The following is a 26875-nucleotide window of genomic DNA, read 5'->3' as shown; positions in this document are numbered from 1 at the left end:
AGAAGACGCTTACCTGTAAATTCCGATAATACACTGTCTTTTCCAAGTACACCATTTCCACCCACAGCAGAGACTTTGAAGGTGTACATGTTGCCAGATATTAAATTTGTGATGGACACATTTTCATACAATGTTGTTACATTTGATGCTGGATTCCCTAAAACTTGTACTAAATAGGTGCTTTTGTTGCCAGTCGGTGGTAGCCAGCTCAAAGAAATTGAATCAATGGTGATGTCTGTCAAACTTAGATTGTTGGTTACATTGGGTACTGAAATAGAAAAAAAGAATGTGAAGTATCACTCAGAGAACCCTTTACATATTTGTCAGAAATATTTTCCACACCTGACAAACCACAGAATTTGTTTTTTAAAGTTACCTGTCATTGGGAAGAATTGCCATGATAGATCTCTAATAGAGTGAGACACTTTCTAACACCTCTGGTGCATTGATTTGGTATTCAAAAACTAGAAACTTGTACTAAAGAATATAAATTCCCAGAAGAGCAATACAAATAATTCCAATGACATCTCTTCAGTTATAATAACGTTTTCACAACCCCCAACTGTGAGCAACTGTAACTTAATCCCATTACTTCTAGAAAAAAAATCCCACAATTTATAACTGATACTGTATTTAGGTACAGATGTAATTTATACTTACCAGACATTTAGCCTGCCTTGCAAAATATGTGTTAAACAGAGACTATCTAATATTGTTCAATAAAATAAGTACATATAGATTGTGATTTAATGTGTGATGTAAAATGTTGATGAGATGGAATGTTTCAAATAAGGAGTGCAGATTGTTCCAACTGCTCCAGTTATTTTTTAAATGTCTATTCTACTAAATCCCTTTATAGCTAGCAGTTTATGCACTTTATATGGCCTTGCATTTGATCAAATGAACTCTTAGAATAATGAGTTAATGATTTTATCCATTTTAACTTGTTGACATATATTTTGTATTTGATTTTTGTATTGGAATGGGAATGATTTGATTTCAGATATTACTGATCACTTGTTCTGAAAATACCTTTTGCTAGTCTATTTTTTTTAAAATGACATCTCTGTTACTTTATAGCAGATCAACTGTTATTGATGTTTTTCTCATAAGTAGGAATTATATGATTCTTTCTATTTTACTGATTTCACAGACGACAGCATGCAATAACTATTTTCATTCAACAGAAACTGACAAAGTTCTATAAATAAGTAATTACGAATATATTTAAAATACATAGCTGTATTTATAAAATATTCTCACAGATATCTTTTGTCTTATGTCATAATTAGAAGAGTACATGGTATTTGCAGCAGTATCCCAGGTTGATATTTACACATAATAATGAAGCAATTAAACAATGCTTTTTCATTGTATTTAAATGTGCACTAAACCAATCTTATGTGGGTTTAAATTCAAATAACCACATGTATAGAGATTCAAAGTGCAACCATGACTTTGTGTTCATCAATTTTACAGCTAAAGAGGTGTTCTCATGAAAATGATAATAACAAACTCATTGTAAAACGTTTCTGCTGAGGAAAGCAGCTTACCAAAAAAAAATCTCTATAACTCAACACAGTCAGCAGAAAAAATAATTTTAAAGTAGAAACTTCAAAAGTGGTGAGGAGACCATTTCAGTAAAGGGGCTTGCGTATGTGGATTACCTGACTGAGTTCAAATATACTAGCATAGAAGGTGTGTATGCATTCATGTGTTTGAAATTTAACAATATATTCCTACTCTCAGACATTTGTAGTCATTCACTTAGAGCAATAGATTCACATGTTGGGAAAGCATGTAAATGCACTCCTGACATGATTGTGATCACTTAAGTTTCCAGGAAGAAGCATAGATAACATATCTTTGTGCATAATTCAATGATGCCTATTATTTAAAAAAAACAGAGAAAATGCTTTTCAATTGAGCATTTCATCACATATCTTCATTTAAAACATTCAATATAGAAAATGTTATTCGTGCTTAAACAATATTCTTTTGATTACTCCAGAAAATCGATTGCTAATGTACATAATCAGGCACACTACAAGGGCTATTTTAGAATACCTGAGAAATTAGTCACTTTCTCAAACACGCAAGATCTTTTCTTGTGAAATGACTTCAAATAGCTTAAACTCAAAGCCTAAGCAGAACTTTGCTTAAAAAATTCCAATTTGGTGTGGCATGGCAATCTTTGTGGTGTAGCATTTTAATTGGGAATTTTCTTGAGGATAGATTTCAAAAATTGAAAACCTCATAGCAGCAGACAAATAGCACCTATTGTATCACTTATTTTGAGAAGGTGTGATGGCATTGTCTCTGCTCGTTGAAGTTGGATTATCCTCAGCAGTTACAGGTATATAGGCAGCTAACACTGGCATTTAAAAACATTCGCAATTGTGTTATTACATTTAATAATGGCACATCTATCAAAATATACATAGTTTACATAGAAGACGCTTACCTGTGAATTCCGATAATACAATGTCTTTTCCAAGTACACCATTTCCACCCACAGCAGAGACTTTGAAGGTGTACAGGTTGCCAGGTATTAAATTTGTGATGGACACATTTTCATACAATGTTGTTACATTTGATGCTGGATTCCCTAAAACTTGTACTAAATAGGTGCTTTTGTTGCCAGTCGGTGGTAGCCAGCTCAAAGAAATTGAATCTATGGTGATGTCTGTCAAACTTAGAATGTTGGTTACATTGGGTACTGAAATAGAAAAATAGAATGTGAAGTATCACTCAGAGAACCCTTTACATATTTGTCAGAAATATTTTTCGCGCCTGACAAACTACAGAATTTTATTTTAAAGTTACCTGTCATTGGGAAGAATTGCCATGATAGATCTCTAATAGAGTGAGACACTTTCTAACACCTCTGGTGCATTGATTTGGTATTCAAAAACTTGAAACTTGTACTAAAGAATATTAATTCCCAGAAGAGCAATACAAATATTTCCAATGACATCTCTTCAGTTATAATAACGTTTTCACAACCCCCAACTGTGAGCAACTGTAACTTAATCCCATTAATTCTAGAAAAAAAATCCCACAATTTATAACTGATACTGTATTTAGGTACAGATGTAATTTATACTTACCAGACATTTAGCCTGCCTTGCAAAATATGTGTTAATCAGAGACTATCTAATATTGTTCAATAAAATGAGTACATATAGATTGTGATTTAATGTGTGATGTAAAATGTTGATGAGATGGAATGTTTCAAATCAGGAGTGCAGATTGTTCCAACTGCTCCAGTTATTTTTTAAATGTCTATTCTACTAAATCCCTTTATAGCTAGCAGTTTATGCACTTTATATGGCCTTGCATTTGATCAAATGAACTCTTAGAATAATGAGTTAATGATTTTATCCATTTTAACTTGTTGACATATATTTTGTATTTGATTTATGTATTGGAATGGGAATGATTTGATTTCAGATATTACTGATCACTTGTTCTGAAAATACCTTTTGCTATTCTTTTTTTTTTTAAATGACATCTCTGTTACTTTATAGCAGATCAACTGTTATTGATGTTTTTCTCATAAGTAGGAATTATATGATTCTTTCTATTTTACTGATTTCGCAGACGACAGCATGCAATAACTATTTTCATTCAACAGAAACTGACAAAGTTCTATAAATAAGTAATTACGAATATATTCAAAATACATAGCTGTATTTATAAAATATTCTCACAGATATCTTTTGTCTTATGTCATAATTAGAAGAGTACATGGTATTTGCAGCAGTATCCCAGGTTGATATTTACACATAATAATGAAGCATTTAAACAATGCTTTTTCATTGTATTTAAATGTGCACTAAACCAATCTTATGTGGGTTTAAATTCAAATAACCACATGTATAGAGATTCAAAGTGCAACCATGACTTTGTGTTCATCAATTTTACAGCTAAAGAGGTGTTCTCATGAAAATGATAATAACAAACTCATTGTAAAACGTTTCTGCTGAGGAAAGCAGCTTACCAAAAAAATCTCTATAACTCAACACAGTCAGCAGAAAAAATAATTTTCAAGTAGAAACTTCAAAAGTGGTGAGGAGACCATTTCAGTAAAGGGGCTTGCGTATGTGGATTACCTGACTGAGTTCAAATATACTAGCATAGAAGGTGTGTATGCATTCATGTGTTTGAAATTTAACAATATATTCCTACTCTCAGACATTTGTAGTCATTCACTTAGAGCAATAGATTGACATGTTGGGAAAGCATGTAAATGCACTCCTGACATGATTGTGATCACTTAAGTTTCCAGGAAGAAGCATAGATAACACATCTTTGTGCATAATTCAATGATGCCCAATATTTATAAAAACAGAGAAAATGCTTTTCAATTGAGCATTTCATCACATATCTTCATTTAAAACATTCAATATAGAAAATGTTATTCGTGCTTAAACAATATTCTTTTGATTACTCCAGAAAATCGATTGCTAATGTATATAATCAGGCACACTACAAGGGCTATTTTAGAATACCTGAGAAATTAGTCACTTTCTCAAACACGCAAGATCTTTTCTTGTGAAATGACTTCAAATAGCTTAAACTCAAAAGCCTAAGCAGAACTTTGCTTAAAAAATTCCAATTTGGTGTGGCATGTCAATCTTTCTGGTGTAGCATTTTAATTGGGAATTTTCTTGATGATAGATTTCAAAAATTGAAAACCTCATAGCAGTAGACAAATAGCACCTATTGTATCACTTATTTTGAGAAGGTGTGATGGCATTGTCTCTGCTCGTTGAAGTTGGATTATCCTCAGCAGTTACAGGTATATAGGCAGCTAACACTGGCATTTAAAAACATTCGCAATTGTGTTATTACATTTAATAATGGCACATCTATCAAAATATACATAGTTTACATAGAAGACGCTTACCTGTAAATTCCGATAATACACTGTCTTTTCCAAGTACACCATTTCCACCCACAGCAGAGACTTTGAAGGTGTACATGTTGCCAGATATTAAATTTGTGATGGACACATTTTCATACAATGTTGTTACATTTGATGCTGGATTCCCTAAAACTTGTACTAAATAGGTGCTTTTGTTGCCAGTCGGTGGTAGCCAGCTCAAAGAAATTGAATCAATGGTGATGTCTGTCAAACTTAGATTGTTGGTTACATTGGGTACTGAAATAGAAAAAAAGAATGTGAAGTATCACTCAGAGAACCCTTTACATATTTGTCAGAAATATTTTCCACACCTGACAAACCACAGAATTTGTTTTTTAAAGTTACCTGTCATTGGGAAGAATTGCCATGATAGATCTCTAATAGAGTGAGACACTTTCTAACACCTCTGGTGCATTGATTTGGTATTCAAAAACTAGAAACTTGTACTAAAGAATATAAATTCCCAGAAGAGCAATACAAATAATTCCAATGACATCTCTTCAGTTATAATAACGTTTTCACAACCCCCAACTGTGAGCAACTGTAACTTAATCCCATTACTTCTAGAAAAAAAATCCCACAATTTATAACTGATACTGTATTTAGGTACAGATGTAATTTATACTTACCAGACATTTAGCCTGCCTTGCAAAATATGTGTTAAACAGAGACTATCTAATATTGTTCAATAAAATAAGTACATATAGATTGTGATTTAATGTGTGATGTAAAATGTTGATGAGATGGAATGTTTCAAATCAGGAGTGCGGATTGTTCCAACTGCTCCAGTTATTTTTTAAATGTCTATTCTACTAAATCCCTTTATAGCTAGCAGTTTATGCACTTTATATGGCCTTGCATTTGATCAAATGAACTCTTAGAATAATGAGTTAATGATTTTATCCATTTTAACTTGTTGACATATATTTTGTATTTGATTTTTGTATTGGAATGGGAATGATTTGATTTCAGATATTACTGATCACTTGTTCTGAAAATACCTTTTGCTAGTCTATTTTTTTTAAAATGACATCTCTGTTACTTTATAGCAGATCAACTGTCATTGATGTTTTTCTCATAAGTAGGAATTATATGATTCTTTCTATTTTACTGATTTCACAGACGACAGCATGCAATAACTATTTTCATTCAACAGAAACTGACAAAGTTCTATAAATAAGTAATTACGAATATATTTAAAATACATAGCTGTATTTATAAAATATTCTCACAGATATCTTTTGTCTTATGTCATAATTAGAAGAGTACATGGTATTTGCAGCAGTATCCCAGGTTGATATTTACACATAATAATGAAGCAATTAAACAATGCTTTTTCATTGTATTTAAATGTGCACTAAACCAATCTTATGTGGGTTTAAATTCAAATAACCACATGTATAGAGATTCAAAGTGCAACCATGACTTTGTGTTCATCAATTTTACAGCTAAAGAGGTGTTCTCATGAAAATGATAATAACAAACTCATTGTAAAACGTTTCTGCTGAGGAAAGCAGCTTACCAAAAAAAAATCTCTATAACTCAACACAGTCAGCAGAAAAAATAATTTTAAAGTAGAAACTTCAAAAGTGGTGAGGAGACCATTTCAGTAAAGGGGCTTGCGTATGTGGATTACCTGACTGAGTTCAAATATACTAGCATAGAAGGTGTGTATGCATTCATGTGTTTGAAATTTAACAATATATTCCTACTCTCAGACATTTGTAGTCATTCACTTAGAGCAATAGATTCACATGTTGGGAAAGCATGTAAATGCACTCCTGACATGATTGTGATCACTTAAGTTTCCAGGAAGAAGCATAGATAACATATCTTTGTGCATAATTCAATGATGCCTATTATTTAAAAAAAACAGAGAAAATGCTTTTCAATTGAGCATTTCATCCCATATCTTCATTTAAAACATTCAATATAGAAAATGTTATTCGTGCTTAAACAATATTCTTTTGATTACTCCAGAAAATCGATTGCTAATGTAAATAATCAGGCACACTACAAGGGCTATTTTAGAATACCTGAGAAATTAGTCACTTTCTCAAACACGCAAGATCTTTTCTTGTGAAATGACTTCAAATAGCTTAAACTCAAAGCCTAAGCAGAACTTTGCTTAAAAAATTCCAATTTGGTGTGGCATGGCAATCTTTCTGGTGTAGCATTTTAATTGGGAATTTTCTTGAGGATAGATTTCAAAAATTGAAAACCTCATAGCAGCAGACAAATAGCACCTATTGTATCACTTATTTTGAGAAGGTGTGATGGCATTGTCTCTGCTCGTTGAAGTTGGATTATCCTCAGCAGTTACAGGTATATAGGCAGCTAACACTGGCATTTAAAAACATTCGCAATTGTGTTATTACATTTAATAATGGCACATCTATCAAAATATACATAGTTTGCATAGAAGACGCTTACCTGTGAATTCCGATAATACAATGTCTTTTCCAAGTACACCATTTCCACCCACAGCAGAGACTTTGAAGGTGTACAGGTTGCCAGGTATTAAATTTGTGATGGACACATTTTCATACAATGTTGTTACATTTGATGCTGGATTCCCTAAAACTTGTACTAAATAGGTGCTTTTGTTGCCAGTCGGTGGTAGCCAGCTCAAAGAAATTGAATCTATGGTGATGTCTGTCAAACTTAGAATGTTGGTTACATTGGGTACTGAAATAGAAAAATAGAATGTGAAGTATCACTCAGAGAACCCTTTACATATTTGTCAGAAATATTTTTCGCACCTGACAAACTACAGAATTTTTTTTTAAAGTTACCTGTCATTGGGAAGAATTGCCATGATAGATCTCTAATAGAGTGAGACACTTTCTAACACCTCTGGTGCATTGATTTGGTATTCAAAAACTTGAAACTTGTACTAAAGAATATAAATTCCCAGAAGAGCAATACAAATATTTCCAATGACATCTCTTCAGTTATAATAACGTTTTCACAACCCCCAACTGTGAGCAACTGTAACTTAATCCCATTAATTCTAGAAAAAAATCCCACAATTTATAACTGATACTGTATTTAGGTACAGATGTAATTTATACTTACCAGACATTTAGCCTGCCTTGCAAAATATGTGTTAATCAGAGACTATCTAATATTGTTCAATAAAATGAGTACATATAGATTGTGATTTAATGTGTGATGTAAAATGTTGATGAGATGGAATGTTTCAAATCAGGAGTGCAGATTGTTCCAACTGCTCCAGTTATTTTTTAAATGTCTATTCTACTAAATCCCTTTATAGCTAGCAGTTTATGCACTTTATATGGCCTTGCATTTGATCAAATGAACTCTTAGAATAATGAGTTAATGATTTTATCCATTTTAACTTGTTGACATATATTTTGTATTTGATTTTTGTATTGGAATGGGAATGATTTGATTTCAGATATTACTGATCACTTGTTCTGAAAATACCTTTTGCTAGTCTTTTTTTTTTTTTAAATGACATCTCTGTTACTTTATAGCAGATCAACTGTTATTGATGTTTTTCTCATAAGTAGGAATTATATGATTCTTTCTATTTTACTGATTTCGCAGACGACAGCATGCAATAACTATTTTCATTCAACAGAAACTGACAAAGTTCTATAAATAAGTAATTACGAATATATTCAAAATACATAGCTGTATTTATAAAATATTCTCACAGATATCTTTTGTCTTATGTCATAATTAGAAGAGTACATGGTATTTGCAGCAGTATCCCAGGTTGATATTTACACATAATAATGAAGCATTTAAACAATGCTTTTTCATTGTATTTAAATGTGCACTAAACCAATCTTATGTGGGTTTAAATTCAAATAACCACATGTATAGAGATTCAAAGTGCAACCATGACTTTGTGTTCATCAATTTTACAGCTAAAGAGGTGTTCTCATGAAAATGATAATAACAAACTCATTGTAAAACGTTTCTGCTGAGGAAAGCAGCTTACCAAAAAAAAATCTCTATAACTCAACACAGTCAGCAGAAAAAATAATTTAAAAGTAGAAACTTCAAAAGTGGTGAGGAGACCATTTCAGTAAAGGGGCTTGCGTATGTGGATTACCTGACTGAGTTCAAATATACTAGCATGGAAGGTGTGTATGCATTCATGTGTTTGAAATATAACAATATATTCCTACTCTCAGACATTTGTAGTCATTCACTTAGAGCAATAGATTCACATGTTGGGAAAGCATGTAAATGCACTCCTGACATGATTGTGATCACTTAAGTTTCCAGGAAGAAGCATAGATAACATATCTTTGTGCATAATTCAATGATGCCTAATATTTATAAAAACAGAGAAAATGCTTTTCAATTGAGCATTTCATCACATATCTTCATTTAAAACATTCAATATAGAAAATGTTATTCGTGCTTAAACAATATTCTTTTGATTACTCCAGAAAATCGATTGCTAATGTACATAATCAGGCACACTACAAGGGCTATTTTAGAATACCTGAGAAATTAGTCACTTTCTCAAACACGCAAGATCTTTTCTTGTGAAATGACTTCAAATAGCTTAAACTCAAAAGCCTAAGCAGAACTTTGCTTAAAAAATTCCAATTTGGTGTGGCATGTCAATCTTTCTGGTGTAGCATTTTAATTGGGAATTTTCTTGAGGATAGATTTCAAAAATTGAAAACCTCATAGCAGCAGACAAATAGCACCTATTGTATCACTTATTTTGAGAAGGTGTGATGGCATTGTCTCTGCTCGTTGAAGTTGGATTATCCTCAGCAGTTACAGGTATATAGGCAGCTAACACTGGCATTTAAAAACATTCGCAATTGTGTTATTACATTTAATAATGGCACATCTATCAAAATATACATAGTTTACATAGCAGACGCTTACCTGTAAATTCCGATAATACACTGTCTTTTCCAAGTACACCATTTCCACCTACAGCAGAGACTTTGAAGGTGTACATGTTTCCAGATATTAAATTTGTGATGGACACATTTGTATACAATGTTGTTACATTTGATGCTGGATTCCCTAAAACTTGTACTAAATAGGTGCTTTTGTTGCCAGTCGGTGGTAGCCAGCTCAAAGAAATTGAATCAATGGTGATGTCTGTCAAACTTAGATTGTTGGTTACATTGGGTACTGAAATAGAAAAAAAGAATGTGAAGTATCACTCAGAGAACCCTTTACATATTTGTCAGAAATATTTTCCACACCTGACAAACCACAGAATTTGTTTTTTAAAGTTACCTGTCATTGGGAAGAATTGCCATGATAGATCTCTAATAGAGTGAGACACTTTCTAACACCTCTGGTGCATTGATTTGGTATTCAAAAACTAGAAACTTTGTACTAAAGAATATAAATTCCCAGAAGAGCAATACAAATATTTCCAATGACATCTCTTCAGTTATAATAACGTTTTCACAACCCCCAACTGTGAGCAACTGTAACTTAATCCCATTAATTCTAGAAAAAAAAATCCCACAATTTATAACTGATACTGTATTTAGGTACAGATGTAATTTATACTTACCAGACATTTAGCCTGCCTTGCAAAATATGTGTTAATCAGAGACTATCTAATATTGTTCAATAAAATGAGTACATATACATTGTGATTTAATGTGTGATGTAAAATGTTGATGAGATGGAATGTTTCAAATCAGGAGTGCAGATTGTTCCAACTGCTCCAGTTATTTTTTAAATGTCTATTCTACTAAATCCCTGTATAGCTAGCAGTTTATGCACTTTATATGGCCTTGCATTTGATCAAATGAACTCTTAGAATAAAGAGTGAATGATTTTATCCATTTTAACCTGTTGACATATATTTTGTATTTGATTTTTGTATTGGAATGGGAATGATTTGATTTCAGATATTACTGATCACTTGTTCTGAAAATACCTTTTGCTAGTCTTTTTTTTTTTTAAATGACATCTCTGTTACTTTATAGCAGATCAACTGTTATTGATGTTTTTCTCATAAGTAGGAATTATATGATTCTTTCTATTTTACTGATTTCGCAGACGACAGCATGCAATAACTATTTTCATTCAACAGAAACTGACAAAGTTCTATAAATAAGTAATTACGAATATATTGAAAATACATAGCTGTATTTATAAAATATTCTCACAGATATCTTTTGTCTTATGTCATAATTAGAAGAGTACATGGTATTTGCAGCAGTATCCCAGGTTGATATTTACACATAATAATGAAGCATTTAAACAATGCTTTTTCATTGTATTTAAATGTGCACTAAACCAATCTTATGTGGGTTTAAATTCAAATAACCACATGTATAGAGATTCAAAGTGCAACCATGACTTTGTGTTCATCAATTTTACAGCTAAAGAGGTGTTCTCATGAAAATGATAATAACAAACTCATTGTAAAACGTTTCTGCTGAGGAAAGCAGCTTACCAAAAAAAAATCTCTATAACTCAACAAAGTCAGCAGAAAAAATAATTTAAAAGTAGAAACTTCAAAAGTGGTGAGGAGACCATTTCAGTAAAGGGGCTTGCGTATGTGGATTACCTGACTGAGTTCAAATATACTAGCATGGAAGGTGTGTATGCATTCATGTGTTTGAAATTTAACAATATATTCCTACTCTCAGACATTTGTAGTCATTCACTTAGAGCAATAGATTCACATGTTGGGAAAGCATGTAAATGCACTCCTAACATGACTGTGATCACTTAAGTTTCCAGGAAGAAGCATAGATAACATATCTTTGTGCATAATTCAATGATGCCTAATATTTATAAAAACAGAGAAAATGCTTTTCAATTGAGCATTTCATCACATATCTTCATGTAAAACATTCAATATAGAAAATGTTATTGGTTCTTAAACAATATTCTTTTGATTACTCCAGAAAATCGATTGCTAATGTACATAATCAGGCACACTACAAGGGCTATTTTAGAATACCTGAGAAATTAGTCACTTTCTCAAACACGCAAGATCTTTTCTTGTGAAATGACTTCAAATAGCTTAAACTCAAAGCCTAAGCAGAACTTTGCTTAAAAAATTCCAATTTGGTGTGGCATGTCAATCTTTCTGGTGTAGCATTTTAATTGGGAATTTCCTTGAGGATAGATTTCAAAAATTGAAAACCTCATAGCAGCAGACAAATAGCACCTATTGTATCACTTATTTTGAGAAGGTGTGATGGCATTGTCTCTGCTCGTTGAAGTTGGATTATCCTCAGCAGTTACAGGTATATAGGCAGCTAACACTGGCATTTAAAAACATTTGCAATTGTGTTATTACATTTAATAATGGCACATCTATCAAAATATACATAGTTTACATAGAAGACGCTTACCTGTGAATTCCGATAATACACTGTCTTTTCCAAGTACACCATTTCCACCCACAGCAGAGACTTTGAAGGTGTACAGGTTGCCAGGTATTAAATTTGTGATGGACACATTTTCATACAATGTTGTTACATTTGATGCTGGATTCCCTAAAACTTGTACTAAATAGGTGCTATTGTTGCCAGTCGGTGGTAGCCAGCTCAAAGAAATTGAATCTATGGTGATGTCTGTCAAACTTAGAATGTTGGTTACATTGGGTACTGAAATAGAAAAATAGAATGTGAAGTATCACTCAGAGAACCCTTTACATATTTGTCAGAAATATTTTTCGCACCTGACAAACTACAGAATTTTTTTTTAAAGTTACCTGTCATTGGGAAGAATTGCCATGATAGATCTCTAATAGAGTGAGACACTTTCTAACACCTCTGGTGCATTGATTTGGTATTCAAAAACTTGAGACTTGTACTAAAGAATATAAATTCCCAGAAGAGCAATACAAATATTTCCAATGACATCTCTTCAGGTATAATAACGTTTTCACAACCCCCAACTGTGAGCAACTGTAACTTAATCCCATTAATTCTAGAAAAAAAATCCCACAATTTATAACTGATACTGTATTTAGGTACAGATGTAATTTATACTTACCAGACATTTAGCCTGCCTTGCAAAATATGTGTTAATCAGAGACTATCTAATATTGTTCAATAAAATGAGTACATATAGATTGTGATTTAATGTGTGATGTAAAATGTTGATGAGATGGAATGTTTCAAATCAGGAGTGCAGATTGTTCCAACTGCTCCAGTTATTTTTTAAATGTCTATTCTACTAAATCCCTTTATAGCTAGCAGTTTATGCACTTTATATGGCCTTGCATTTGATCAAATGAACTCTTAGAATAATGAGTTAATGATTTTATCCATTTTAACTTGTTGACATATATTTTGTATTTGATTTTTGTATTGGAATGGGAATGATTTGATTTCAGATATTACTGATCACTTGTTCTGAAAATACCTTTTGCTAGTCTTTTTTTTTTTAAATGACATCTCTGTTACTTTATAGCAGATCAACTGTTATTGATGTTTTTCTCATAAGTAGGAATTATATGATTCTTTCTATTTTACTGATTTCGCAGACGACAGCATGCAATAACTATTTTCATTCAACAGAAACTGACAAAGTTCTATAAATAAGTAATTACGAATATATTCAAAATACATAGCTGTATTTATAAAATATTCTCACAGATATCTTTTGTCTTATGTCATAATTAGAAGAGTACATGGTATTTGCAGCAGTATCCCAGGTTGATATTTACACATAATAATGAAGCATTTAAACAATGCTTTTTCATTGTATTTAAATGTGCACTAAACCAATCTTATGTGGGTTTAAATTCAAATAACCACATGTATAGAGATTCAAAGTGCAACCATGACTTTGTGTTCATCAATTTTACAGCTAAAGAGGTGTTCTCATGAAAATGATAATAACAAACTCATTGTAAAACGTTTCTGCTGAGGAAAGCAGCTTACCAAAAAAAAATCTCTATAACTCAACACAGTCAGCAGAAAAAATAATTTAAAAGTAGAAACTTCAAAAGTGGTGAGGAGACCATTTCAGTAAAGGGGCTTGCGTATGTGTATTACCTGACTGAGTTCAAATATACTAGCATGGAAGGTGTGTATGCATTCATGTGTTTGAAATTTAACAATATATTCCTACTCTCAGACATTTGTAGTCATTCACTTAGAGCAATAGATTCACATGTTGGGAAAGCATGTAAATGCACTCCTAACATCACTGTGATCACTTAAGTTTCCAGGAAGAAGCATAGATAACATATCTTTGTGCATAATTCAATGATGCCTAATATTTATAAAAACAGAGAAAATGCTTTTCAATTGAGCATTTCATCACATATCTTCATTTAAAACATTCAATATAGAAAATGTTATTCGTGCTTAAACAATATTCTTTTGATTACTCCAGAAAATCGATTGCTAATGTACATAATCAGGCACACTACAAGGGCTATTTTTGAATACCTGAGAAATTAGTCACTTTCTCAAACACGCAAGATCTTTTCTTGTGAAATGATTTCAAATAGCTTAAACTCAAAGCCTAAGCAGAACTTTGCTTAAAAAATTCCAATTTGGTGTGGCATGGCAATCTTTCTGGTGTAGCATTTTAATTGGGAATTTTCTTGAGGATAGATTTCAAAAATTGAAAACCTCATAGCAGCAGACAAATAGCACCTATTGTATCACTTATTTTGAGAAGGTGTGATGGCATTGTCTCTGCTCGTTGAAGTTGGATTATCCTCAGCAGTTACAGGTATATAGGCAGCTAACACTGGCATTTAAAAACATTCGCAATTGTGTTATTACATTTAATAATGGCACATCTATCAAAATATACATAGTTTACATAGAAGACGCTTACCTGTGAATTCCGATAATACAATGTCTTTTCCAAGTACACCATTTCCACCCACAGCAGAGACTTTGAAGGTGTACAGGTTGCCAGGTATTAAATTTGTGATGGACACATTTTCATACAATGTTGTTACATTTGATGCTGGATTCCCTAAAACTTGTACTAAATAGGTGCTTTTGTTGCCAGTCGGTGGTAGCCAGCTCAAAGAAATTGAATCTATGGTGATGTCTGTCAAACTTAGAATGTTGGTTACATTGGGTACTGAAATAGAAAAATAGAATGTGAAGTATCACTCAGAGAACCCTTTACATATTTGTCAGAAATATTTTTCGCACCTGACAAACTACAGAATTTTTTTTTAAAGTTACCTGTCATTGGGAAGAATTGCCATGATAGATCTCTAATAGAGTGAGACACTTTCTAACACCTCTGGTGCATTGATTTGGTATTCAAAAACTTGAAACTTGTACTAAAGAATATTAATTCCCAGAAGAGCAATACAAATATTTCCAATGACATCTCTTCAGTTATAATAACGTTTTCACAACCCCCAACTGTGAGCAACTGTAACTTAATCCCATTAATTCTAGAAAAAAAATCCCACAATTTATAACTGATACTGTATTTAGGTACAGATGTAATTTATACTTACCAGACATTTAGCCTGCCTTGCAAAATATGTGTTAATCAGAGACTATCTAATATTGTTCAATAAAATGAGTACATATAGATTGTGATTTAATGTGTGATGTAAAATGTTGATGAGATGGAATGTTTCAAATCAGGAGTGCAGATTGTTCCAACTGCTCCAGTTATTTTTTAAATGTCTATTCTACTAAATCCCTTTATAGCTAGCAGTTTATGCACTTTATATGGCCTTGCATTTGATCAAATGAACTCTTAGAATAATGAGTTAATGATTTTATCCATTTTAACTTGTTGACATATATTTTGTATTTGATTTTTGTATTGGAATGGGAATGATTTGATTTCAGATATTACTGATCACTTGTTCTGAAAATACCTTTTGCTAGTCTTTTTTTTTTTTTAAATGACATCTCTGTTACTTTATAGCAGATCAACTGTTATTGATGTTTTTCTCATAAGTAGGAATTATATGATTCTTTCTATTTTACTGATTTCGCAGACGACAGCATGCAATAACTATTTTCATTCAACAGAAACTGACAAAGTTCTATAAATAAGTAATTACGAATATATTCAAAATACATAGCTGTATTTATAAAATATTCTCACAGATATCTTTTGTCTTATGTCATAATTAGAAGAGTACATGGTATTTGCAGCAGTATCCCAGGTTGATATTTACACATAATAATGAAGCATTTAAACAATGCTTTTTCATTGTATTTAAATGTGCACTAAACCAATCTTATGTGGGTTTAAATTCAAATAACCACATGTATAGAGATTCAAAGTGCAACCATGACTTTGTGTTCATCAATTTTACAGCTAAAGAGGTGTTCTCATGAAAATGATAATAACAAACTCATTGTAAAACGTTTCTGCTGAGGAAAGCAGCTTACCAAAAAAAAATCTCTATAACTCAACACAGTCAGCAGAAAAAATAATTTAAAAGTAGAAACTTCAAAAGTGGTGAGGAGACCATTTCAGTAAAGGGGCTTGCGTATGTGTATTACCTGACTGAGTTCAAATATACTAGCATGGAAGGTGTGTATGCATTCATGTGTTTGAAATTTAACAATATATTCCTACTCTCAGACATTTGTAGTCATTCACTTAGAGCAATAGATTCACATGTTGGGAAAGCATGTAAATGCACTCCTAACATCACTGTGATCACTTAAGTTTCCAGGAAGAAGCATAGATAACATATCTTTGTGCATAATTCAATGATGCCTAATATTTATAAAAACAGAGAAAATGCTTTTCAATTGAGCATTTCATCACATATCTTCATTTAAAACATTCAATATAGAAAATGTTATTCGTGCTTAAACAATATTCTTTTGATTACTCCAGAAAATCGATTGCTAATGTACATAATCAGGCACACTACAAGGGCTATTTTAGAATACCTGAGAAATTAGTCACTTTCTCAAACACGCAAGATCTTTTCTTGTGAAATGATTTCAAATAGCTTAAACTCAAAGCCTAAGCAGAACTTTGCTTAAAAAATTCCAATTTGGTGTGGCATGGCAATCTTTCTGGTGTAGCATTTTAATTGGGAATTTTCTTGAGGATAGATTTCAAAAATTGAAAACCTCATAGCAGCAGACAAATAGCACCTATTGTATCACTTATTTTGAGAAGGTGTGATGGCATTGTCTCTGCTCGTTGAAGTTGGATTATCCTCAGCAGTTACAGGTATATAGGCAGCTAACACTGGCATTTAAAAACATTCGCAATTGTGTTATTACATTTAATAATGGCACATCTATCAAAATATACATAGTTTACATAGAAGACGCTTACCTGTGAATTCCGATAATACAATGTCTTTTCCAAGTACACCATTTCCACCCACAGCAGAGACTTTGAAGGTGTACCGGTTGCCAGGTATTAAATTTGTGATGGACACATTTTCATACAATGTTGTTACATTTGATGCTGGATTCCCTAAAACTTGTACTAAATAGGTGCTTTTGTTGCCAGTCGGTGGTAGCCAGCTCAAAGAAATTGAATCTATGGTGATGTCTGTCAAACTTAGAATGTTGGTTACATTGGGTACTGAAATAGAAAAATAGAATGTGAAGTATCACTCAGAGAACCCTTTACATATTTGTCAGAAATATTTTTCGCACCTGACAAACTACAGAATTTTTTTTTAAAGTTACCTGTCATTGGGAAGAATTGCCATGATAGATCTCTAATAGAGTGAGACACTTTCTAACACCTCTGGTGCATTGATTTGGTATTCAAAAACTTGAAACTTGTACTAAAGAATATTAATTCCCAGAAGAGCAATACAAATATTTCCAATGACATCTCTTCAGTTATAATAACGTTTTCACAACCCCCAACTGTGAGCAACTGTAACTTAATCCCATTAATTCTAGAAAAAAAATCCCACAATTTATAACTGATACTGTATTTAGGTACAGATGTAATTTATACTTACCAGACATTTAGCCTGCCTTGCAAAATATGTGTTAATCAGAGACTATCTAATATTGTTCAATAAAATGAGTACATATAGATTGTGATTTAATGTGTGATGTAAAATGTTGATGAGATGGAATGTTTCAAATCAGGAGTGCAGATTGTTCCAACTGCTCCAGTTATTTTTTAAATGTCTATTCTACTAAATCCCTTTATAGCTAGCAGTTTATGCACTTTATATGGCCGTGCATTTGATCAAATGAACTCTTAGAATAATGAGTTAATGATTTTATCCATTTTAACTTGTTGACATATATTTTGTATTTGATTTTTGTATTGGAATGGGAATGATTTGATTTCAGATATTACTGATCACTTGTTCTGAAAATACCTTTTGCTAGTCTTTTTTTTTTAAATGACATCTCTGTTACTTTATAGCAGATCAACTGTTATTGATGTTTTTCTCATAAGTAGGAATTATATGATTCTTTCTATTTTACTGATTTCGCAGACGACAGCATGCAATAACTATTTTCATTCAACAGAAACTGACAAAGTTCTATAAATAAGTAATTACGAATATATTCAAAATACATAGCTGTATTTATAAAATATTCTCACAGATATCTTTTGTCTTATGTCATAATTAGAAGAGTACATGGTATTTGCAGCAGTATCCCAGGTTGATATTTACACATAATAATGAAGCATTTAAACAATGCTTTTTCATTGTATTTAAATGTGCACTAAACCAATCTTATGTGGGTTTAAATTCAAATAACCACATGTATAGAGATTCAAAGTGCAACCATGACTTTGTGTTCATCAATTTTACAGCTAAAGAGGTGTTCTCATGAAAATGATAATAACAAACTCATTGTAAAACGTTTCTGCTGAGGAAAGCAGCTTACCAAAAAAATCTCTATAACTCAACACAGTCAGCAGAAAAAATAATTTTCAAGTAGAAACTTCAAAAGTGGTGAGGAGACCATTTCAGTAAAGGGGCTTGCGTATGTGGATTACCTGACTGAGTTCAAATATACTAGCATAGAAGGTGTGTATGCATTCATGTGTTTGAAATTTAACAATATATTCCTACTCTCAGACATTTGTAGTCATTCACTTAGAGCAATAGATTGACATGTTGGGAAAGCATGTAAATGCACTCCTGACATGATTGTGATCACTTAAGTTTCCAGGAAGAAGCATAGATAACACATCTTTGTGCATAATTCAATGATGCCCAATATTTATAAAAACAGAGAAAATGCTTTTCAATTGAGCATTTCATCACATATCTTCATTTAAAACATTCAATATAGAAAATGTTATTCGTGCTTAAACAATATTCTTTTGATTACTCCAGAAAATCGATTGCTAATGTATATAATCAGGCACACTACAAGGGCTATTTTAGAATACCTGAGAAATTAGTCACTTTCTCAAACACGCAAGATCTTTTCTTGTGAAATGACTTCAAATAGCTTAAACTCAAAAGCCTAAGCAGAACTTTGCTTAAAAAATTCCAATTTGGTGTGGCATGTCAATCTTTCTGGTGTAGCATTTTAATTGGGAATTTTCTTGATGATAGATTTCAAAAATTGAAAACCTCATAGCAGTAGACAAATAACACCTATTGTATCACTTATTTTGAGAAGGTGTGATGGCATTGTCTCTGCTCGTTGAAGTTGGATTATCCTCAGCAGTTACAGGTATATAGGCAGCTAACACTGGCATTTAAAAACATTCGCAATTGTGTTATTACATTTAATAATGGCAAATCTATCAAAATATACATAGTTTACATAGCAGACGCTTACCTGTAAATTCCGATAATACACTGTCTTTTCCAAGTACACCATTTCCACCCACAGCAGAGACTTTGAAGGTGTACATGTTGCCAGATATTAAATTTGTGATGGACACATTTTCATACAATGTTGTTACATTTGATGCTGGATTCCCTAAAACTTGTACTAAATAGGTGCTTTTGTTGCCAGTCGGTGGTAGCCAGCTCAAAGAAATTGAATCAATGGTGATGTCTGTCAAACTTAGATTGTTGGTTACATTGGGTACTGAAATAGAAAAAAAGAATGTGAAGTATCACTCAGAGAACCCTTTACATATTTGTCAGAAATATTTTCCACACCTGACAAACCACAGAATTTGTTTTTTAAAGTTACCTGTCATTGGGAAGAATTGCCATGATAGATCTCTAATAGAGTGAGACACTTTCTAACACCTCTGGTGCATTGATTTGGTATTCAAAAACTAGAAACTTGTACTAAAGAATATAAATTCCCAGAAGAGCAATACAAATAATTCCAATGACATCTCTTCAGTTATAATAACGTTTTCACAACCCCCAACTGTGAGCAACTGTAACTTAATCCCATTACTTCTAGAAAAAAAATCCCACAATTTATAACTGATACTGTATTTAGGTACAGATGTAATTTATACTTACCAGACATTTAGCCTGCCTTGCAAAATATGTGTTAAACAGAGACTATCTAATATTGTTCAATAAAATAAGTACATATAGATTGTGATTTAATGTGTGATGTAAAATGTTGATGAGATGGAATGTTTCAAATCAGGAGTGCAGATTGTTCCAACTGCTCCAGTTATTTTTTAAATGTCTATTCTACTAAATCCCTTTATAGCTAGCAGTTTATGCACTTTATATGGCCTTGCATTTGATCAAATGAACTCTTAGAATAATGAGTTAATGATTTTATCCATTTTAACTTGTTGACATATATTTTGTATTTGATTTTTGTATTGGAATGGGAATGATTTGATTTCAGATATTACTGATCACTTGTTCTGAAAATACCTTTTGCTAGTCTATTTTTTTTAAAATGACATCTCTGTTACTTTATAGCAGATCAACTGTTATTGATGTTTTTCTCATAAGTAGGAATTATATGATTCTTTCTATTTTACTGATTTCACAGACGACAGCATGCAATAACTATTTTCATTCAACAGAAACTGACAAAGTTCTATAAATAAGTAATTACGAATATATTTAAAATACATAGCTGTATTTATAAAATATTCTCACAGATATCTTTTGTCTTATGTCATAATTAGAAGAGTACATGGTATTTGCAGCAGTATCCCAGGTTGATATTTACACATAATAATGAAGCAATTAAACAATGCTTTTTCATTGTATTTAAATGTGCACTAAACCAATCTTATGTGGGTTTAAATTCAAATAACCACATGTATAGAGATTCAAAGTGCAACCATGACTTTGTGTTCATCAATTTTACAGCTAAAGAGGTGTTCTCATGAAAATGATAATAACAAACTCATTGTAAAACGTTTCTGCTGAGGAAAGCAGCTTACCAAAAAAAAATCTCTATAACTCAACACAGTCAGCAGAAAAAATAATTTTAAAGTAGAAACTTCAAAAGTGGTGAGGAGACCATTTCAGTAAAGGGGCTTGCGTATGTGGATTACCTGACTGAGTTCAAATATACTAGCATAGAAGGTGTGTATGCATTCATGTGTTTGAAATTTAACAATATATTCCTACTCTCAGACATTTGTAGTCATTCACTTAGAGCAATAGATTCACATGTTGAGAAAGCATGTAAATGCACTCCTGACATGATTGTGATCACTTAAGTTTCCAGGAAGAAGCATAGATAACATATCTTTGTGCATAATTCAATGATGCCTATTATTTAAAAAAAACAGAGAAAATGCTTTTCAATTGAGCATTTCATCACATATCTTCATTTAAAACATTCAATATAGAAAATGTTATTCGTGCTTAAACAATATTCTTTTGATTACTCCAGAAAATCGATTGCTAATGTAAATAATCAGGCACACTACAAGGGCTATTTTAGAATACCTGAGAAATTAGTCACTTTCTCAAACACGCAAGATCTTTTCTTGTGAAATGACTTCAAATAGCTTAAACTCAAAGCCTAAGCAGAACTTTGCTTAAAAAATTCCAATTTGGTGTGGCATGGCAATCTTTCTGGTGTAGCATTTTAATTGGGAATTTTCTTGAGGATAGATTTCAAAAATTGAAAACCTCATAGCAGCAGACAAATAGCACCTATTGTATCACTTATTTTGAGAAGGTGTGATGGCATTGTCTCTGCTCGTTGAAGTTGGATTATCCTCAGCAGTTACAGGTATATAGGCAGCTAACACTGGCATTTAAAAACATTCGCAATTGTGTTATTACATTTAATAATGGCACATCTATCAAAATATACATAGTTTACATAGAAGACGCTTACCTGTGAATTCCGATAATACAATGTCTTTTCCAAGTACACCATTTCCACCCACAGCAGAGACTTTGAAGGTGTACAGGTTGCCAGGTATTAAATTTGTGATGGACACATTTTCATACAATGTTGTTACATTTGATGCTGGATTCCCTAAAACTTGTACTAAATAGGTGCTTTTGTTGCCAGTCGGTGGTAGCCAGCTCAAAGAAATTGAATCTATGGTGATGTCTGTTAAACTTAGAATGTTGGTTACATTGGGTACTGAAATAGAAAAATAGAATGTGAAGTATCACTCAGAGAACCCTTTACATATTTGTCAGAAATATTTGTCGCACCTGACAAACTACAGAATTTTTTTTTAAAGTTACCTGTCATTGGGAAGAATTGCCATGATAGATCTCTAATAGAGTGAGACACTTTCTAACACCTCTGGTGCATTGATTTGGTATTCAAAAACTTGAAACTTGTACTAAAGAATATAAATTCCCAGAAGAGCAATACAAATATTTCCAATGACATCTCTTCAGTTATAATAACGTTTTCACAACCCCCAACTGTGAGCAACTGTAACTTAATCCCATTAATTCTAGAAAAAAAATCCCACAATTTATAACTGATACTGTATTTAGGTACAGATGTAATTTATACTTACCAGACATTTAGCCTGCCTTGCAAAATATGTGTTAATCAGAGACTATCTAATATTGTTCAATAAAATGAGTACATATAGATTGTGATTTAATGTGTGATGTAAAATGTTGATGAGATGGAATGTTTCAAATCAGGAGTGCAGATTGTTCCAACTGCTCCAGTTATTTTTCAAATGTCTATTCTACTAAATCCCTTTATAGCTAGCAGTTTATGCACTTTATATGGCCTTGCATTTGATCAAATGAACTCTTAGAATAATGAGTTAATGATTTTATCCATTTTAACTTGTTGACATATATTTTGTATTTGATTTTTGTATTGGAATGGGAATGATTTGATTTCAGATATTACTGATCACTTGTTCTGAAAATACCTTTTGCTAGTCTTTTTTTTTTTAAATGACATCTCTGTTACTTTATAGCAGATCAACTGTTATTGATGTTTTTCTCATAAGTAGGAATTATATGATTCTTTCTATTTTACTGATTTCGCAGACGACAGCATGCAATAACTATTTTCATTCAACAGAAACTGACAAAGTTCTATAAATAAGTAATTACGAATATATTCAAAATACATAGCTGTATTTATAAAATATTCTCACAGATATCTTTTGTCTTATGTCATAATTAGAAGAGTACATGGTATTTGCAGCAGTATCCCAGGTTGATATTTACACATAATAATGAAGCATTTAAACAATGCTTTTTCATTGTATTTAAATGTGCACTAAACCAATCTTACGTGGGTTTAAATTCAAATAACCACATGTATAGAGATTCAAAGTGCAACCATGACTTTGTGTTCATCAATTTTACAGCTAAAGAGGTGTTCTCATGAAAATGATAATAACAAACTCATTGTAAAACGTTTCTGCTGAGGAAAGCAGCTTACCAAAAAAAAATCTCTATAACTCAACACAGTCAGCAGAAAAAATAATTTAAAAGTAGAAACTTCAAAAGTGGTGAGGAGACCATTTCAGTAAATGGGCTTGCGTATGTGGATTACCTGACTGAGTTCAAATATACTAGCATGGAAGGTGTGTATGCATTCATGTGTTTGAAATATAACAATATATTCCTACTCTCAGACATTTGTAGTCATTCACTTAGAGCAATAGATTCACATGTTGGGAAAGCATGTAAATGCACTCCTGACATGATTGTGATCACTTAAGTTTCCAGGAAGAAGCATAGATAACATATCTTTGTGCATAATTCAATGATGCCTAATATTTATAAAAACAGAGAAAATGCTTTTCAATTGAGCATTTCATCACATATCTTCATTTAAAACATTCAATATAGAAAATGTTATTCGTGCTTAAACAATATTCTTTTGATTACTCCAGAAAATCGATTGCTAATGTACATAATCAGGCACACTACAAGGGCTATTTTAGAATACCTGAGAAATTAGTCACTTTCTCAAACACGCAAGATCTTTTCTTGTGAAATGACTTCAAATAGCTTAAACTCAAAAGCCTAAGCAGAACTTTGCTTAAAAAATTCCAATTTGGTGTGGCATGTCAATCTTTCTGGTGTAGCATTTTAATTGGGAATTTTCTTGAGGATAGATTTCAAAAATTGAAAACCTCATAGCAGCAGACAAATAGCACCTATTGTATCACTTATTTTGAGAAGGTGTGATGGCATTGTCTCTGCTCGTTGAAGTTGGATTATCCTCAGCAGTTACAGGTATATAGGCAGCTAACACTGGCATTTAAAAACATTCGCAATTGTGTTATTACATTTAATAATGGCACATCTATCAAAATATACATAGTTTACATAGAAGACGCTTACCTGTGAATTCCGATAATACACTGTCTTTTCCAAGTACACCATTTCCACCCACAGCAGAGACTTTGAAGGTGTACAGGTTGCCAGGTATTAAATTTGTGATGGACACATTTTCATACAATGTTGTTACATTTGATGCTGGATTCCCTAAAACTTGTACTAAATAGGTGCTATTGTTGCCAGTCGGTGGTAGCCAGCTCAAAGAAATTGAATCTATGGTGATGTCTGTCAAACTTAGAATGTTGGTTACATTGGGTACTGAAATAGAAAAATAGAATGTGAAGTATCACTCAGAGAACCCTTTACATATTTGTCAGAAATATTTTTCGCACCTGACAAACTACAGAATTTTTTTTTAAAGTTACCTGTCATTGGGAAGAATTGCCATGATAGATCTCTAATAGAGTGAGACACTTTCTAACACCTCTGGTGCATTGATTTGGTATTCAAAAACTTGAAACTTGTACTAAAGAATATAAATTCCCAGAAGAGCAATACAAATATTTCCAATGACATCTCTTCAGTTATAATAACGTTTTCACAACCCCCAACTGTGAGCAACTGTAACTTAATCCCATTAATTCTAGAAAAAAAATCCCACAATTTATAACTGATACTGTATTTAGGTACAGATGTAATTTATACTTACCAGACATTTAGCCTGCCTTGCAAAATATGTGTTAATCAGAGACTATCTAATATTGTTCAATAAAATGAGTACATATACATTGTGATTTAATGTGTGATGTAAAATGTTGATGAGATGGAATGTTTCAAATCAGGAGTGCAGATTGTTCCAACTGCTCCAGTTATTTTTTAAATGTCTATTCTACTAAATCCCTTTATAGCTAGCAGTTTATGCACTTTATATGGCCTTGCATTTGATCAAATGAACTCTTAGAATAAAGAGTGAATGATTTTATCCATTTTAACTTGTTGACATATATTTTGTATTTGATTTTTGTATTGGAATGGGAATGATTTGATTTCAGATATTACTGATCACTTGTTCTGAAAATACCTTTTGCTAGTCTTTTTTTTTTTAAATGACATCTCTGTTACTTTATAGCAGATCAACTGTTATTGATGTTTTTCTCATAAGTAGGAATTATATGATTCTTTCTATTTTACTGATTTCGCAGACGACAGCATGCAATAACTATTTTCATTCAACAGAAACTGACAAAGTTCTATAAATAAGTAATTACGAATATATTGAAAATACATAGCTGTATTTATAAAATATTCTCACAGATATCTTTTGTCTTATGTCATAATTAGAAGAGTACATGGTATTTGCAGCAGTATCCCAGGTTGATATTTACACATAATAATGAAGCATTTAAACAATGCTTTTTCATTGTATTTAAATGTGCACTAAACCAATCTTATGTGGGTTTAAATTCAAATAACCACATGTATAGAGATTCAAAGTGCAACCATGACTTTGTGTTCATCAATTTTACAGCTAAAGAGGTGTTCTCATGAAAATGATAATAACAAACTCATTGTAAAACGTTTCTGCTGAGGAAAGCAGCTTACCAAAAAAAAATCTCTATAACTCAACACAGTCAGCAGAAAAAATAATTTAAAAGTAGAAACTTCAAAAGTGGTGAGGAGACCATTTCAGTAAAGGGGCTTGCGTATGTGGATTACCTGACTGAGTTCAAATATACTAGCATGGAAGGTGTGTATGCATTCATGTGTTTGAAATTTAACAATATATTCCTACTCTCAGACATTTGTAGTCATTCACTTAGAGCAATAGATTCACATGTTGGGAAAGCATGTAAATGCACTCCTAACATCACTGTGATCACTTAAGTTTCCAGGAAGAAGCATAGATAACATATCTTTGTGCATAATTCAATGATGCCTTATATTTATAAAAACAGAGAAAATGCTTTTCAATTGAGCATTTCATCACATATCTTCATGTAAAACATGCAATATAGAAAATGTTATTGGTTCTTAAACAATATTCTTTTGATTACTCCAGAAAATCGATTGCTAATGTACATAATCAGGCACACTACAAGGGCTATTTTAGAATACCTGAGAAATTAGTCACTTTCTCAAACACGCAAGATCTTTTCTTGTGAAATGACTTCAAATAGCTTAAACTCAAAGCCTAAGCAGAACTTTGCTTAAAAAATTCCAATTTGGTGTGGCATGTCAATCTTTCTGGTGTAGCATTTTAATTGGGAATTTTCTTGAGGATAGATTTCAAAAATTGAAAACCTCATAGCAGCAGACAAATAGCACCTATTGTATCACTTATTTTGAGAAGGTGTGATGGCATTGTCTCTGCTCGTTGAAGTTGGATTATCCTCAGCAGTTACAGGTATATAGGCAGCTAACAC

At 32.1% G+C, this 26875-nt stretch overlaps 1 protein-coding gene across 1 annotated transcript in view; it reads right to left on the bottom strand.

The window, feature by feature from the left end:
- The window catches only part of LOC146788603 (receptor-type tyrosine-protein phosphatase H-like), a 184265-nt gene that overhangs the window by 120805 nt on the left and 36585 nt on the right, over positions 1-26875 (bottom strand). Inside the window, exon 3 of the mRNA XM_085633175.1 lies at positions 22066-22320. Within this exon, the coding sequence (XP_085489301.1) occupies positions 22066-22320 (255 nt within the window). The remainder of the gene's footprint in view (positions 1-22065; positions 22321-26875) is intronic.

This window comes from Triturus cristatus, chromosome 11 (genome assembly GCF_964204655.1).
Source record: "Triturus cristatus chromosome 11, aTriCri1.1, whole genome shotgun sequence".
Lineage (NCBI taxonomy): Eukaryota > Metazoa > Chordata > Amphibia > Caudata > Salamandridae > Triturus > Triturus cristatus.
This window is presented reverse-complemented; position numbering and strand designations above follow the sequence as displayed.